Source organism: Spermophilus citellus (genome assembly GCF_964194105.1).
Source record: "Spermophilus citellus genome assembly, chromosome: 18".
In the NCBI taxonomy this organism is placed as follows: Eukaryota; Metazoa; Chordata; class Mammalia; order Rodentia; family Sciuridae; genus Spermophilus; species Spermophilus citellus.
The window spans coordinates 19,980,453-19,995,101 of record NC_138200.1 but is presented as its reverse complement, the minus strand read 5'-3'; the positions used below and the strand labels follow the sequence as shown (position 1 = coordinate 19,995,101).

Sequence of the window (14,649 nt, the reverse complement as noted above, 5' to 3'; positions counted from 1 at the left end):
AAAGATTCCACCACCTCCCAGCATCACCATACGGAGAATCAAGCTTCTAACGCATGAATCCTTGGGGGACACAGTTGAATCATGATCCAAACCATAGCAGAATTTTCTTAAAGCTCTTCTTTAATTATATTATGAGAAATTATTTTCATGTGCTGAGTCTTGGAGTACAGGATGTTACTGGTCATCTGTTGGTGAATTTTGTTTATCCCCAGTGACTTGGCTTGTTTGGGACAGGTTAAACAAACTCACCTGTAACTAGTGAGCTTTCAAACTGAAGTTATCTCTCCATGGCTTGCCCCATAGATCACAGCCTCTTTCCATCCCCTTTTTTAAACTGACAAAATCTGATAAACAAGGAATAATAGGAATAAGTTTGGACTTGATGAACTTGAAATTGAAATACAGTAACATGTCCTGTTTAGAAAGTTTTTGTTTTTTTTTAAAGAGAGAGTGAGGGGGGAGGGGAGAGAGAGAAAGAGAGAGAGAATTTTAATATTTATTTTTTAGTTTTCGGCAGACACAACATCTTTGTTTGTATGTGGTGCTGAGGATCGAACCCGGGCCGCATGCATGCATGCTACTGCTTGAGCCACATCTCCAGCCCCCAGTTTGTTTGTTTTTATTCAAGGTTATGCATGTTCTAATATATCAAATAAGAACATTTCTTATTGTAATGACAGCTAGGGTGGATCATTTAAAGAAGGAGGAGTCACATGTTTTTAACTACGAAGTGAGCAACTGTTGTCATAAACCCACTCTCTTGTGACCTAGTGTCACTCGGTAATTGGTAGTGCTCATTAGGGATGGCTGTATGCATTTACTATCAGGCCTGGAGCATCTGGCAAGGTGCCATGTCACAGGAAAAACAGGGCAGGGCACCCTGAGCACATGTTGGTAGGTTTGAAGACAGATCCAACACTTGCTGGCCATATGGCCTTAAGTAAATAACTTAAGTAAATAAATATGAACTGTCTTTTCACATCTCTTGCCCCTTTTTAAAATGTTGGTACTGGGGACTTAACCCATGGGTACTTTACCACTGAACTATATCCCCTGCCATTTTTATTATTTTTAAGTTTTTATTATTAACATTTTTTAGTTGTTGATAGAACTTTATTTATTTATATGTGGTGCTGAGAATTGAACCCTGTGCTTCACACATGTTAGGCAAGCACTCTACACTGAGCTACAATCCCATCCTGCCCTTTTTATTTTTGATACGGGTTTCACTAAGTTGCTTAGGGCCTCACTAAGTTTTTTACTTGATAATTTTGTTTTACGTTGAGAGCCACAGCCATAGGGGCCCCAGCAAACTTCCAGCTGCCAGCAAACTTCCAGCTGCCTGCTGATGATTGGCTCACAGCAGCCCCAGCAACATCTGATTGGCTCCTCTGCGGTGATGTTCATTGGGCTGTTTCCCTGCCCTTCAGACTGCCAGCTAATGATTGGCTCACAGCGGCCCCAGCAACATCTAGCTGATTGGCTCCTCTGCGGTGATGTTCATTGGGCTGTTTCCCTGCCCTTCAGACTGCCAGCTGATGATTGGCTCACAGCGGCCCCAGCAACATCTAGCTGATTGGCTCCTCCACGGAGCTGCTCATTGGGGGACTTCTTTGGCTCCGCCCACGTGACCCAGCCAATTGGCCTCAAGAACAGGAGGATTGTGGGAGGTGGTGAGGGTTGTGTGGGGGTGAGAGGCTTGTGGGAAGCCGGTGGTGGCAGTTGGGCTCTGAGGGTTTTTTCCTGAGGAGCTGTTTTGTTTGGCGTTTGTGGTTCTAAAAATAAAGTTAGTTTCTTTTGACAAGTGGCTCCTGAATTGTGCCCAGCCAGACTGCGGCAGTTTTATTTATTTATTTTATTTTTATATGGTGCTGAGGATGGAACCCAAGGCCTTGCCCATGAGAGTGCTCTACCACTGAGCCACAAGCCCAGCCCCCTCACTAAGTTTTAAAGGCTGGCCTTGAACTTGAAATCCTCCTACCTCCACCTTCAAGTCTCTGGGTGTGTACCACTGTGCCTGGCTCTCTTGCCCATTTTTCTACATAGTCTTAGGTTTTTTTCTTACCCATATAAAACAAAACAAAACCCAAAAAACTCTCTAATCCTTTGTGACAGATTTTCCAGGTCATCTGCTCATTTTTTCCAGGTTTATCATATGTCATAAACTCTGCCCTAGTATTTTTTGTCATAATGTATAGGGAGCCAAGTTGATAAAATCTTTTCCTTTAATTTGTCTACAGTTTGAGTCAAAGGTTACAGAGGAATTTCCCAGAGTGCTAGGCCAGAGGCCTGACTCTGGGGATCCAAAACAATCAGGTCCAGTTACTCGCCCCCAAAATCAAACAGAAAAGGTAATGGTGAAAAGCACGAAAGGAATTTTAATCAGTGTAGCTGGAGAGACAGGGGGGCCCACGTTCTTAGTCCTCTCTTTGAGGGACTGACAATAACTTCAAGGTGTTATTGAAAGGGGAATGAGGGCCAGGGTTGGGGGTTTTCACAGCTGCTAAACCAGGTAAGTTTGATCAGATATTGTATGTCCACTATTATCTCAGGATTAGTGACCAGGGCCTTGTCTGAGATAGAAAGTTGCTGTTATCTGAAAGGGAGGGAATAGCTTCAAGTCAAGATAGTAATTGATCAGACTTTGTTCCTGGTAACCCAGATGACTCAAAGCAGAGGAGACAGATGCAAAATGGAGGCAGAGATACCAAGTATTCAATCCTACTTTTAGTCACTCATTGGACATTTTCAGACAAAAGTGAAGAGTCAAATTCCTTGCTACAGTTCCAATTTTTTTTAACCTTATGGTGGTAAGCCTCCAAGATGACTTCCATCCATGTATTTTTTTCTCCCTCTCACATTTTTTAAATTTTTTTTATTATTAGTTGTTCAAAACATTACAAATGTATTTCATGCATTTGATTCAAGCAGATTATGAACTCCCATTTTTACCCCGTATACATATTGCAGATTCACATCGGTTTCACATCCACTTTTTTACATATTGCCATACTAGTGTCTGTTGTATTCTGCTGCCCTTCCTATCCTCTACTATCCCCCCTCCCCTCCCCTCCCCTCTCCTCCCATCTTCTCTCTCTACCCCATCTACTGTAATTCATTTCTTTCTCTTGTTTTTTCCCCCTTTCCCCTCACTTCCTCTTATATGTAATTTTGTATAACAATGAGGGTCTCCTTCCTTTACCATCTCCCTCTCACATTGACTAGAGCTGGCCAATGTAACAACAGAACACCATGGAAATGATGTGCGATTTTTGAGGGTAAGTCATAAAAGGTATCATGCATGGTTCCTCTCTTATGGATCACTCTCTCTGGGGAAAGTAAACTACCAAGTCCTGAAGACATTCAAGCAGCCCCTATGGAGAGACCCTTGCCAACATCCATGTGAACGAGCTATTGAGGAATTAAAACCACCAGCCCCAGTCAAACCCCAACTGGTGTGTTTGTGTCGTGTTTAGTGATTGTGATTCAGTATCTGGAGATACTGAATCACAACCACTAGCCAGGATGCTCTCAAATTCCAAATCTACAAAAATAGTGAGATAATAAATATTGTTTTCAGCCACCAAGTTTCGGAGTAATTTGTTAGCAGCAATAGGTAAGCAATATATCCAAAATTTGTTCTTAAGCAGAGCATATTCAAGTGCTCTTATCTATCTATCTCTTTTGATGGTCAGGGACTGTTCCTTGCCTTTGTTCTGATTCTTGGGTACAGTTCAAATAACTGAGTTTTTGTGGTGTCTGGTTCCATACATAAACCCATATTGTATCTTCAGAGTCTTCTGAGACATGGCAGCATCTGGGGTTTGGAGACAGTTCTGTCTTTGTTAAGATTTCATTTCTGTGGTTTTGCTCTATACTCCAGGGCTTGATCATTTCACTCAGGAGTGATCAGTCTCTGGGAAAACCAGCTGATATCAAAACAAACATTCACACCCACAAAACCATGGTGCTGGTTTGTAGTGAATATCGTGTCCTTTCCTGATACTTAATCCCCACCATAGATAGTTAGCCATCTTTAAAATGGTGTTAACTTTTAAATTTATAGGGATTTGTAAGCATTATATAGTTAATACTTACAAAGTTCCAAGTGCCTCACACATAATAAGGGCTTAGAAAATATCATTACTCCTAGGATTATTATTACTCATAGAATTGAAGAATGTGACTTCAGTCTCCCAAGCTTAATTCCTTCCTTTGCTCTGCATATTTAACCAGTTATCACATTGTATCTAGTCTTTGTTATGCTGTGGATATGGAAATTTCCCCGAAAGCTCATATTGTAGATTTGGTTCCCAATGCAGCAATGTCAGAAGGTGGGTCTTTGAGGAAATGATTGGATTATAAGGGTTCTGACCTCATCAGTGGGCTAATACTGGACGAATTAATAATTGAATGGACTATGGGAGGTGTTGAAAAGTGTAGGCAGGTGGGGCATGGTTGGAGGAAGTAGATCACTGAGGACTATATCTTGTCCCTAGCCCCTCCCACCACCCCATTCCTGAATGCGGGGAGCTAAGTTTTCCTCTCCCATGCCCTTCCACCATGATGTTTGGCTTATCACAAGCCTAGACCAATGGAGCCAGTCAGCCATGGACTGAAACTTCTGAAACTGAGCCAGAATAAGCCCCTCCTTCCTCCAGTTGTTCATGTTTTGGTCACAGCAATGAAAAGTTGACTAACACACAGACCACAGACTCAAGGTGGATAGAAGTTGGCAGATCCTCTCAGTACAGCATGTGTTCTCCTTTGGCCTCTACATGTGCTTTTTTCAGCATGTGATCTCCTTTTGTTTTGGGGGATATAAGTCAGTATTCAGGCATGTGCATTAGAAATGATCCTAAAAAAAAATCAACCTAAATACTGCAGTGCCATCTGTGGATTCTCCTCAGGAAAAAAAAAATCCCATATTAAAATGAAAGTTTGTAAATGAAGCTCCATGGTATAGTCTAACTCTCACAAAACCTAAACAATGTGTGATCAATTTTAATAGCAATTGTGGGAGATGTTGTTGTTGACTGAAAAGGATTTGTGAAATGAGAAGACTCAGATTTAAACCAGCTCTCTCCAAAAGATAGAGAAAAGAAGAGAAAAACCAATCAAATCAAATGACCTAAGTTGCCTAAGGAGATTCTCAGATGCCCTAACACTAAAAAGAATCCAGGAAGATAAAACCAATTGCCCTGGAAGACAAGTATCCAGGAAGGACCTTTCCCATTCAGGCTGCACAGAAATGTACAATTCGGCATCTGGTTCATCCGTCCATTTTTCATTAGCGTGGTTCTTCTGAGTTTGTAAAGCTCTCTTCCTTCCCCAAAAGTAACACTCAGGGTTCACCTTAGTTTAAGGGAGAAAGTCCTATAGGTCTCAAATTTTATTGGGACAGGTAGGTGTCATCAGGCCTGGGTTTCCATCCCATTTTTACTACCGTAGGTTATGTACACCCTTAAGCCTTCTTTCACTTGGTTCCAGCGTCCCGAACGGGGTTAACGCAGCCCTCCTTTCAGCTGTGAAAGACGTCGCTCGTTGGCGGCTAACAGACCTGGTCCCGCGAGAGTGGCTGTCTCTGCCCGAAGGCATTCGAGGCGGTGCCGAGTCGCGCTGGGTTACGCCCCTCCCATAGGCCGGCGCCGAGCGGGTAAAGGCTGCACAACCAAATTCACCGAGAATCCGGTATTCCTCCGAAAAACCGTAAGGCTGCCGGGGTTGATGCAAGGCTCCAAACCTGTCCAGGAGCTCCCGCCCGCGCCAGGACCCGAGTTGCAAACCCGCGCGCCGCCGCCCATCATGAGCGGCCCCTTGCGGCCGGGCTCTAGCGTCTGGCGGCGGGCGGCCACCGTAGTGCTGGCTGCCGGCTGGACGCGCCCGGGTGCCGCCGCCCGGTCACTGCCCCCACCGCCCTCCGAAGGCTTCCGGCTGCTGCTGCTGCAGCGCTCCCCGAACCAAGGCTTTATGCCCGGTGCGCACGTCTTCCCGGGCGGCGTGCTGGACGCGGCAGATCGCTCTGCGGACTGGCTGCACCTCTTCACCGAGCACCAAGGGCAGCCGCGCTTCGGCCTGGGCCCAGCGCCGCCCCGGAGAGCCTCTTTCCCTGTGCTGCCCGACGCCGCCGAAGGACGTGCCGGGGCACTGCCAGATGACGTTGCCACGCGCATCTGCGCCATCCGCGAGACCTTCGAGGAGGCGGGGGTGCTGCTGCTGCGGCCCAGGGGCTCCCTGCAGGGCTCCGAACCCCCAGGTCCCGCTCGGGAGCCCGGCCTTGCCCTGGCCCCGCCGCAGGACCTGGATGCCTGGCGCGCGCGCGTCCGCCGCGACCCGCGCCACTTCCTGCGCCTGTGCGCGCACCTGGACTGCACTCCTGACATCTGGGCGCTGCACGACTGGAGCGCCTGGCTCACGCCGTTCGGGCGCGGTGGCAGTCGGCGCTTCGACACGGCATTCTTCCTGTGCTGCCTGCGCGAGCCGCCGGCGGTCTATCCCGACCTGTCGGAGGTGGTGGGCTGCCAGGTAGGGCACCCACAGGGACCAGGTGGTAAAGCAGCCCTGGGTTCAATCCCAATAAACGAAGTACCGATAAATGAACAAGCAAATAAGTACAGGAGGATGTGTGTAGGTTATATGCAAACACTGCACCATTTTATGCAAAGGACTTGAGCATCTTCAGATTTTGGAATCTGAGGGTGAAGAGTCCTGGAATCAAGCTCCCACAGGTACCAAGGGACAACTGAACTTCTATTTCTCCCCTCCTTTCCTTTGTGCAGTTTTCATACTTTTATTTCTATTAACTGCACAGTTATTTTTGCTTTAGACAGTAGACAAGTCTTTTTTCTCTCTCTCCCAGTACTAGGGATTGAACCAGAAGCCTTGTACAAGCACTCTGCCACTGAACTATATTCTCAGACCTTTTTTAAAATTTTGAGACAAGTTCTAAGTTTCCCAGGCTAACCTTGAGCTTTCAATCTTCCTGTTGCAGCCTCCTAAGTTTCTGGGATTACAGGTGTGTGCCACCTTGACAGTTTTAGTCAATCTTTTAAAGACTGGAAATAAGGGGGAAAATGTCTTTTTGGGTTTACTTGCATATTTACCATGTATACTGCTCTTCACTTCTTTATGTTGGTCAAAAGCTACACCTGGCCATCTATTTGTCCAAAGAACTTCCTATAAATCCCAGTGACTCAAGAGGCTGAGGCAGGAGGATTGTGAGTTCAAAGTCAGCCTTAGCTATTTAGCTAGACCCTAAGCAACTCAGCAAAACCCTGTCCTTACTAAAATATAAAAAAGGGCTCTGGATGTGGTTCAGTGGTTAAGTGCCCCTTGGTTCAATACCTGGTACCAAACAACAACAACAAAAATAACTTCCTATAAAGGATTTTCTATAATATTTCTTATTGTTCAGCTCTTCTAACAATCCTCTAAATTTTTTGATCAGAAAAATACTTTATATTTTACTCTTACTTTTGATGCACATATTGTAGGTGGACCCTTTTTTGATTTTGTTTTTCTCTTTCAGTACTTAGAGATGTTTCTTAATTATATTCTGGCTGACATACATTTTTTATGAGAAGTCTGCTGTTATTATTAATCATTCTCCCCCTACATTTAGTGTGTTTTTGGTGTATGTGGCTACTTTGAATACTTTCTCTTAGTAATTGGTTTTCAGCAATTTTATCCTGATGTGCATTGCTTTCCCTCTCACTCCCTTTCTATCTTCCTCTTCTCCTTTCCTTCTCTTCTGTTTCCTTTCCGTGTTGGGCATTGGACAGAGAGCCTTACCACTGCTAGGCAAGCTCTCTCTACCACTGAAGAACCTGCCCCCCCATGTCCCTCTCTTTTCTTACTTGTTCATTTCTTCAAATGTTTCACATCTCGCCCTATTTTGGGACTTAAATTACACATTTTTTTTTTTTTTTTTTTTGTACTGGGTAATTGCATGGGCTCTCTCTTGTCCAGCGAGGGGTCCACGGAACAGGAGTCGCTAATCAAGACCTCCTGAGACCAAGCAGGAAACAGATATGAGTTTATTGTGCAGTTACCATGTATATATACTCAGGCAGTAGCTAAGCAGTTTACAGGCAGCTACCAATACAATTTCGGCTAGCTGTCCTTGCAGCGGTCAAACGAGGAGTGGGCTGTGGAGCAAGTACAGGGACTGCAACACATGGCCTCACACCAAGAGCTGTGCCTAAGGGGTAAGTGGCCTGCTACTCAGGCACCTAGCACAAGGGGAGTGCCCTGCCACTCAGACGCCCTTAACTTATGCTATGTATGCAGTATTCCATGCACTTGTTTCCACAGGTAATAAGGAATGAAACCAGGAGCACTTAGCCACTGAGCCACATCCCCAGCCCTTTTTTGTATTTTATTTAGGTCTCACTGAGTTACTTAGGGCCTTGCTAAATTGCTGATGCTGGCTTTGAACTTGTGATCCTCCTGCCTCAGCCTCCCGAGCCCCCTGGATTACAGACATGCACCACCATGCCTGGCTCAGTTACATATCTGAGGCTACTTGATAATGTTCCATTGGTTATTAATGCCTCATTTGCTTTTTTCAATCTTTTTTCCTCTGTATTTCATTTTAATAATTCTATTGCTATGTTTTCAAATTTACTCTCTTGTGAAGTATCTAATCTGCTGTAAATACAACCCAAGTGGGTTTTTCATTTTAGATATTATTCACCTCTAGAAGCTCCATTTAATTATTTAAAAATATTTTCTATTTCTCTCATCATGTGGATATTTTAATTTACAGCTTTGAACCAGTGAAACATACTTATAGTTGGGGGGGGGGCGTTAAAGATCTTTTCTGGCTGGATGCAGTGGCTCAGACCAATAATACTTCAGTGATTCAGGGCTGAGACAAGAGGATTGCAAGTTCAAGACCAACCTAAGCAATTTAGTGAGATCTTGTCTCAAAATAAAAAATAAAAAGGATCAGGGATATAGCTTAGTGGTAAAGCATCCCTGGATTAAATCTATAGTACAGACAAAAAATAAACTTCTCTCCAACTCCATGTTATTTGTAATTTCTTGGTCTTTTATATTGACTGATTTCTTCTAGTTATGGATCACATTTCCTACTTTTGTCATGTCTTATAATTTTTTATTAGATGTTGGAAATTTTCATTTTATGTTGTTAAGTGCTGGATTTTGCCATATTTCTTTAGATGGTTTTGGCAACATTTACTACAACTTAATACTTTTGAGATTTATTTTAAATGATTTTAGAGTGTATCTACAGTATCCTTTAATTTAGAGCCAATTTAGCCGCACTTCCATTGTGTGACTGGTAGGGAGTTTATTTGAACGCTCCTTATATCGAATGGTTGGAGGGAATTTGAAAAATTCTTGGCCCTAAATGAGCTCTGGGAATTTAGTCTTAAGCTTCTAGGTAATCCTTGTATCCTTTTTTTAAAAAATGTCATTTATGATTTATTAAAAAACAGTTTCAGCAAAGTGGAAGATACAAAAGCATAACTAGAACATTAGGGATAAATAAAATAGATGCCTGTTTTGAGAACATGACCTATAATCCTTGTATCCTTGTTCTTCTTCCCCCTTCTCTCTGCTTCTCCCCCGTCCCCCTTTTTAATGTTTTAGTTGTGGGTGACACTACTTTTATTTTGTTGTTATGTGGTGCTGAGGGTCAAACCCATTGCCTCATGCATGCCAGGCCACAGTCACAGCCCTAGTCGTTCCTTCTTCTGATATCTTTTCCAATACCATATCGTTTCACCTTCTGCATGTTTAGCAAAGATTCAAGGGTGCTCTGTACAGATTTTCTATTCTGTGTAGATCCTTCCTCCGAGGTCCACTGTGTCCAAATGCTAGCCTGTGTGAGCTTCCCAAATTCTGATTTCTGTCTTCTCAAGTCTTCAAGAATCCTACACTCTGATTAGATTCTCTCTCCTTGTCCTATATTTTTAGGCAGAAACCCCAGACAATGGTAGGGTTCACCTCATTCATTTTTCTTTTCTGAGAAATTATAGTACTGCTTTTTTCAGTGTCTGGAAATAGTTGTTTCATAGATTTTATCCTGAGCTCTACTATTTAATTGGCCAAAGGAGTATAATTCAAAGTCTCATGCTTGGAAGAGGAGGTTCCAATAAACAGTTCTTTTGAGATGGACCTCACTATCTTGCCCAGGCTGGTCTTGAACTTGTGGAGTCAATGATTTTCCCACCTCAGTTTCCTCAGTGCAGGTGCTTTAAATGTACACCACCATACCCGGCTAGTAATTCTTAAGCTAGCTTAGATGAGTAGTTCTTAAATGGGGGTGATTCCCCCCCCCCAAAGGGTACACTTGGCAATGTCTGGAGCCTTTTTTTTTTTTTTGGTTGTCACAATTGGGGGGTTGTTACTGCCATCTAGTGGGTAGAGCCCAAGGATGCTGCTGGTATCCCTGTTTCAGTGCGTACACAGCAGCCCTCAACAAAGACTTTTGGCCTGGTGTCAGTTGTGTTGAGGTTCAAAAATCTAGTAGAAACAGTGGAATTTGGAGTCAGATACCCCAAGAGTTTGAAACCAAGATTTTCTAGTTAGAGGAGCTACCTAAATGTTCTCATCTGTAAAATGGGACTTTGCAGCATTATCCTAAGGACTATAAATATTTTATATAAAGCATTTTGAGCAGAGCTTTACTGGTAACAAGTAAGCAATAAATGATAACTTATCATAACCGATGGTCTAGAATAATCTGAAGAGGTTGGATTAAGTGGAAGATGACTATCACCTTGCCTGTTGTCGAACTCACAGGACAGAGAAATCAGAATGCCCTGGAAATAACTTAACGATTGGGTAACTTGGAGACCCAGAGCTTTGATTTTCAAATTGCAGCCTTGGCCAACTTCAGAATGATCCCTCTACCAGGGCCCTCTACCAGAGCCAAAGGGATGTAAAGATTTATCAGGCCTCTTGGGATAATTGAGCACATACAGGTTCACAAACCTTTGATCCATAGTCACCTAAGTCAGAGGTCAGTTTTAACTCTGAGTTTGGGGTGGGGGGGCCGTTAGAAAAACTCAGTCCTGGTGAATGAGAACTGGCCACCAAAGGAGGAAGGTGCCTAAAGACCAAAGAAAAAGGCAGGCAGATCCAGCATTGCACAAAGTTGGAATTTATTAGGAGCTTCCACATGTCTTGGGCTGCAGCAGGACAAGAGGACTCCCTGCATTCCAGGGCAGGAGGAAGGAGTTTATATGCTAAAATAGAAGAGGGTGGGCTGTGGCTCAAGTGGAATGGACTGGGCTTTCTCAAAAACTATTACTGTGTCATATGTCAGTTAAGAAACAGGTGCAGTGATACATGCTTGTAATCTCAACTGCTTGGGTTGCTGAGGCAGGAGGATCACAGATTGCCCAGGTCTGCTTAGGCAATTTATCAAGCCCTGATCTCAAAGTAAAAAAAGGGCTGGGATGTGGCTCAGTGGTAAAGCACTCCTGTATTTAATCCCTAGTACCATAGAAAGAGAAAAAAAAAGGAGGGGGGAGAGGGAAAAGGAGGGAGGGAGGGAGGGAGAGAGGAAGGGAGGGAGGGAGAGAAGGGAGGGAGGGAGAGAGGGAAGGTGGGTGGGTTTGGTTATCAGTGGCTAGGGCCTTTGGGAGTTTTTCCGTACTCCTGAGTCACTCTTTTTATCTCAGGGTCTGTGAAGGAAAGCTGTGGCAGGAGAGCAGTTTGCCCCACTTGAATTTAATGGGCAGACCCTGTCTGGCTGAAACTCTACAGTTATTAGTCTCTGGACTATGCTGAGGCTGCTTCTTGACCTTCCTGAAAGCTCCTATTGTTCCTGATTCTTCACCTCCATTGTAGTGTGTGTCATACATCATGATGTATTTTGGTGGCTAAAAGCCCTATAGTGTCTCTTTTAGAGTTTTGTCCATCATTTCTTCAGGCCAAGCCAAGGTACCCATTTATGGGAGGAATGAAGGCATCAAATTCTCAATCTACTGTCAGAAGTTTACCCTTCAGTCTTCCTTTGGGAATGAACAGAACCACTATAACCCTTCCACATCTTCTTCCTTTTATGCTGAACAACTCCCAACTCAATCCTTAGTGATCCGTCCTGGTTCACTGACCTTGGCTGGGGTCAGTGCTCCAGTAATCAACCTCTTAAGAGGATCAGCACAGCTTTCTTCTCTGGATCTTTTTTTTTTTTTTTTTTTTTTTTTTTTTTTAAATAGAGCAGGTCTTGCTATGTTGCTCAGGCTGGTCTTAAACCCCTCTAATTAAGCCATCCTCCTGCCTCAGTCTCACAATTAGCTGGGACTACTGTATGTGCCACTGCAACACCCTCCCCCAATGCTTCCTTTGTTTCAGAGGGATCTAGCAAGGCACTTTAATGACATAATAATAAGATATAAAATTATAAGTAGATCCTATGCATTAACCTAGCAATCTATTTGATGGAAGCCCTACCTTTATCTTCCACAGTGGTCATCTCCATCAGAGGCAACTAAAAGTTTCATATCAAAAGAAATTTGGCTGGCGCCCCCACAATTCTACGAAGTAAGACGACTTGAAAACTTTGCCTCTCTGTCTGACCTGCATAAATTTTGTTTGGATCGTGCCTTAGAAGAGGTTGAACGGTGGCTGCCGATTACATATTTAACTGCTGATGGGATGCTCCAGCTTTTACCTGGTAAGTCAGTGAAGCAGCAAAACATTTTGTCAGTATGCACAGTCACTGGGCTGTCTGGCAGTATTACCCAGCACAGAGATATGAATTACAGTTAAGTTGTTTAGCCTACAAGGTATTAATTAAATAGAGCCAAAGTCTGTAAAACATCAATGGTATTTATATAACCAGAAATTCTCAATGACATCACATACACATTTATATAGGTATATTTTTGGGGGGTTACTGGGGATTGAATTTAGGGGCACTCAACTCAGCTCTATTTTGTATTTTATTTAGAAACAAGAGTCTCACTGAGTTGCTTTGCACCTTGCTTTTGCTGAGGCTGGCTTTGAACTTGAGATCCTTGTGCTTTAGCCTCCTGAGCGACTGGGATTACAGGCATGGGCCACTGTGCCCAGCTTATAAGTACATTTTGTAGACATTGACAGATTTCTTTCTCATGTATTCATATCTCACTTTATACAGTTTATTTTTTTTTAATTTTTTTAGTTGTAGATGGACACAATACCTTTATTTTGTTTATTTTTATGTGGTGCTGAGGATTGAACCCAGTGCCTCACACATGCCAGACAAGTGCTCTACCACTGAGCCACAACCTGAACCATAATTTTGAATTATGAGAACTTGTAAGCTGCCAACTAGAGTTATGGTCTTTTAACCATACAGTATGCCATGAGTATAAAATTGAGGTAGGATATTTGTTGATGGTCGATTGTAGTTTGGCGAACACAGTTTTGTGGCAGGGATTTTGTGACCTATCATACTTTATATCTGCCTGCTCAGCTCCTGAGAATAGTGATAAGATTTGTTACTCAACCTATAGTTTGGCAGTTTTGATGTAAATAACAACTTCTTTAAATTAACCTTATCAGAACAGCCCATATAGAAATATCAAAAGTATGACTGTCAAGATCAATATCAATGTCAGTATTTAATACACTAAAGAGAGTCATGAACTAATATAAAATTTACAGTTCACAATGAAGAACATTTCAGTCAGAAATTTTTATGTGCTCAAAGAAAATTCTTGGGTAGAGGATAAGGGGAGGGTGAAAATATTAAAAATATGAGAAAAAATTAATATAAACTTGTAAAACTAGAGTTATTTAACAACTCAGTTCCAAATGCATGAAATAGATAAAAATAAATACCAATTTATATGTCATTAATATATTTGAATGATTTATAAAATGATACTTTATAGATTTAAGTTTTGTTTTTCAGGAGATGAGCTGTACCTAGAAGATTCAGACTATGTAGAAAAGTCTTTGTCTACTGAAAAAAAAACTAAAGAAATCATGAAGGAAGGCAAGAAATTTCACCGAATAGTGATACACAATCGCCATCTTTATGAGGTCCATGTGACTGTTCAGTCAAAGTGTAAACATGTTTATCCTAAGAACTACATAATAAGTAAGAGCCATTTGTAGGGAGCTACTTCTTTCTAAACTGGTTGACTAAACTTGTTTGAAAATTATATAACTTGGTGCCTGTGCAAGCTATCATGGCGTGTTTCTTCTTTTAAGTGTGTTGTGGAGCTCTCTTGCTTATTTTATCCTTTTAATCATTCAGTATGCAGTGAGTATAAAATTGATATGTTACCAAAATGAGAAAAAAAAGTCACAAGGGGCCCTACTTCTGTATTGTTTTATTAGCCTAAAAGTTTAAATAAGATGTTCTATTGCCATTGTTTCAATTGTCCCACATATTAGCATTTTTCCTGATGTGCTTTGGAAGTTGAACCATGAATTTCTTACACTTTCTGCTGAAATTAATTTAAGAGTGCCTGACTGGATGGCAAACACTAGACTGAGACACCCTTCAAGTGATAATGCCATTGTTTTCTTGCTATTGTCTTTAGCTTGATTACTAAGATCCAATCTGATTAAAACCAAGTGGCATTAGTATAATATATTATGTTTTCCAAATTGGAAATCTATTTTAGTTAATATTTTAAAGAAGTATGAAGCCATACAAACCTATCAACTTTTTATGTT

General features: G+C 42.4%; 1 protein-coding gene across 1 annotated transcript; it reads left to right on the top strand.

Moving 5' to 3' along the window:
* The first annotated feature begins 4,105 nt into the window (after window positions 1-4,105).
* Window positions 4,106-14,145, top strand: NUDT19 (nudix hydrolase 19). Its single transcript, XM_081273764.1, has 3 exons — window positions 4,106-6,525; window positions 12,445-12,652; window positions 13,877-14,145. The coding sequence occupies exons 1-3, from the start codon at window positions 5,728-5,730 to the stop codon at window positions 14,080-14,082; spliced, it is 1,212 nt and encodes a 403-aa protein (XP_081129890.1). The 5' UTR covers window positions 4,106-5,727; the 3' UTR covers window positions 14,083-14,145.
* Window positions 14,146-14,649: the final 504 nt, after the last annotated feature.

Excerpts from the sequence above, each read along its gene's own strand:
- NUDT19 (XM_081273764.1), top strand. The coding sequence starts at position 5,728 with ATGCAAGGCTCCAAACCTGTCCAGGAGCTCCCGCCCGCGCCAGGACCC. Across the intron at positions 6,526-12,444 it reads CGGAGGTGGTGGGCTGCCAG|TGGTCATCTCCATCAGAGGC; the intron begins GTAGGGCACCCA and ends TATCTTCCACAG. Across the intron at positions 12,653-13,876 it reads GATGCTCCAGCTTTTACCTG|GAGATGAGCTGTACCTAGAA; the intron begins GTAAGTCAGTGA and ends TTTGTTTTTCAG.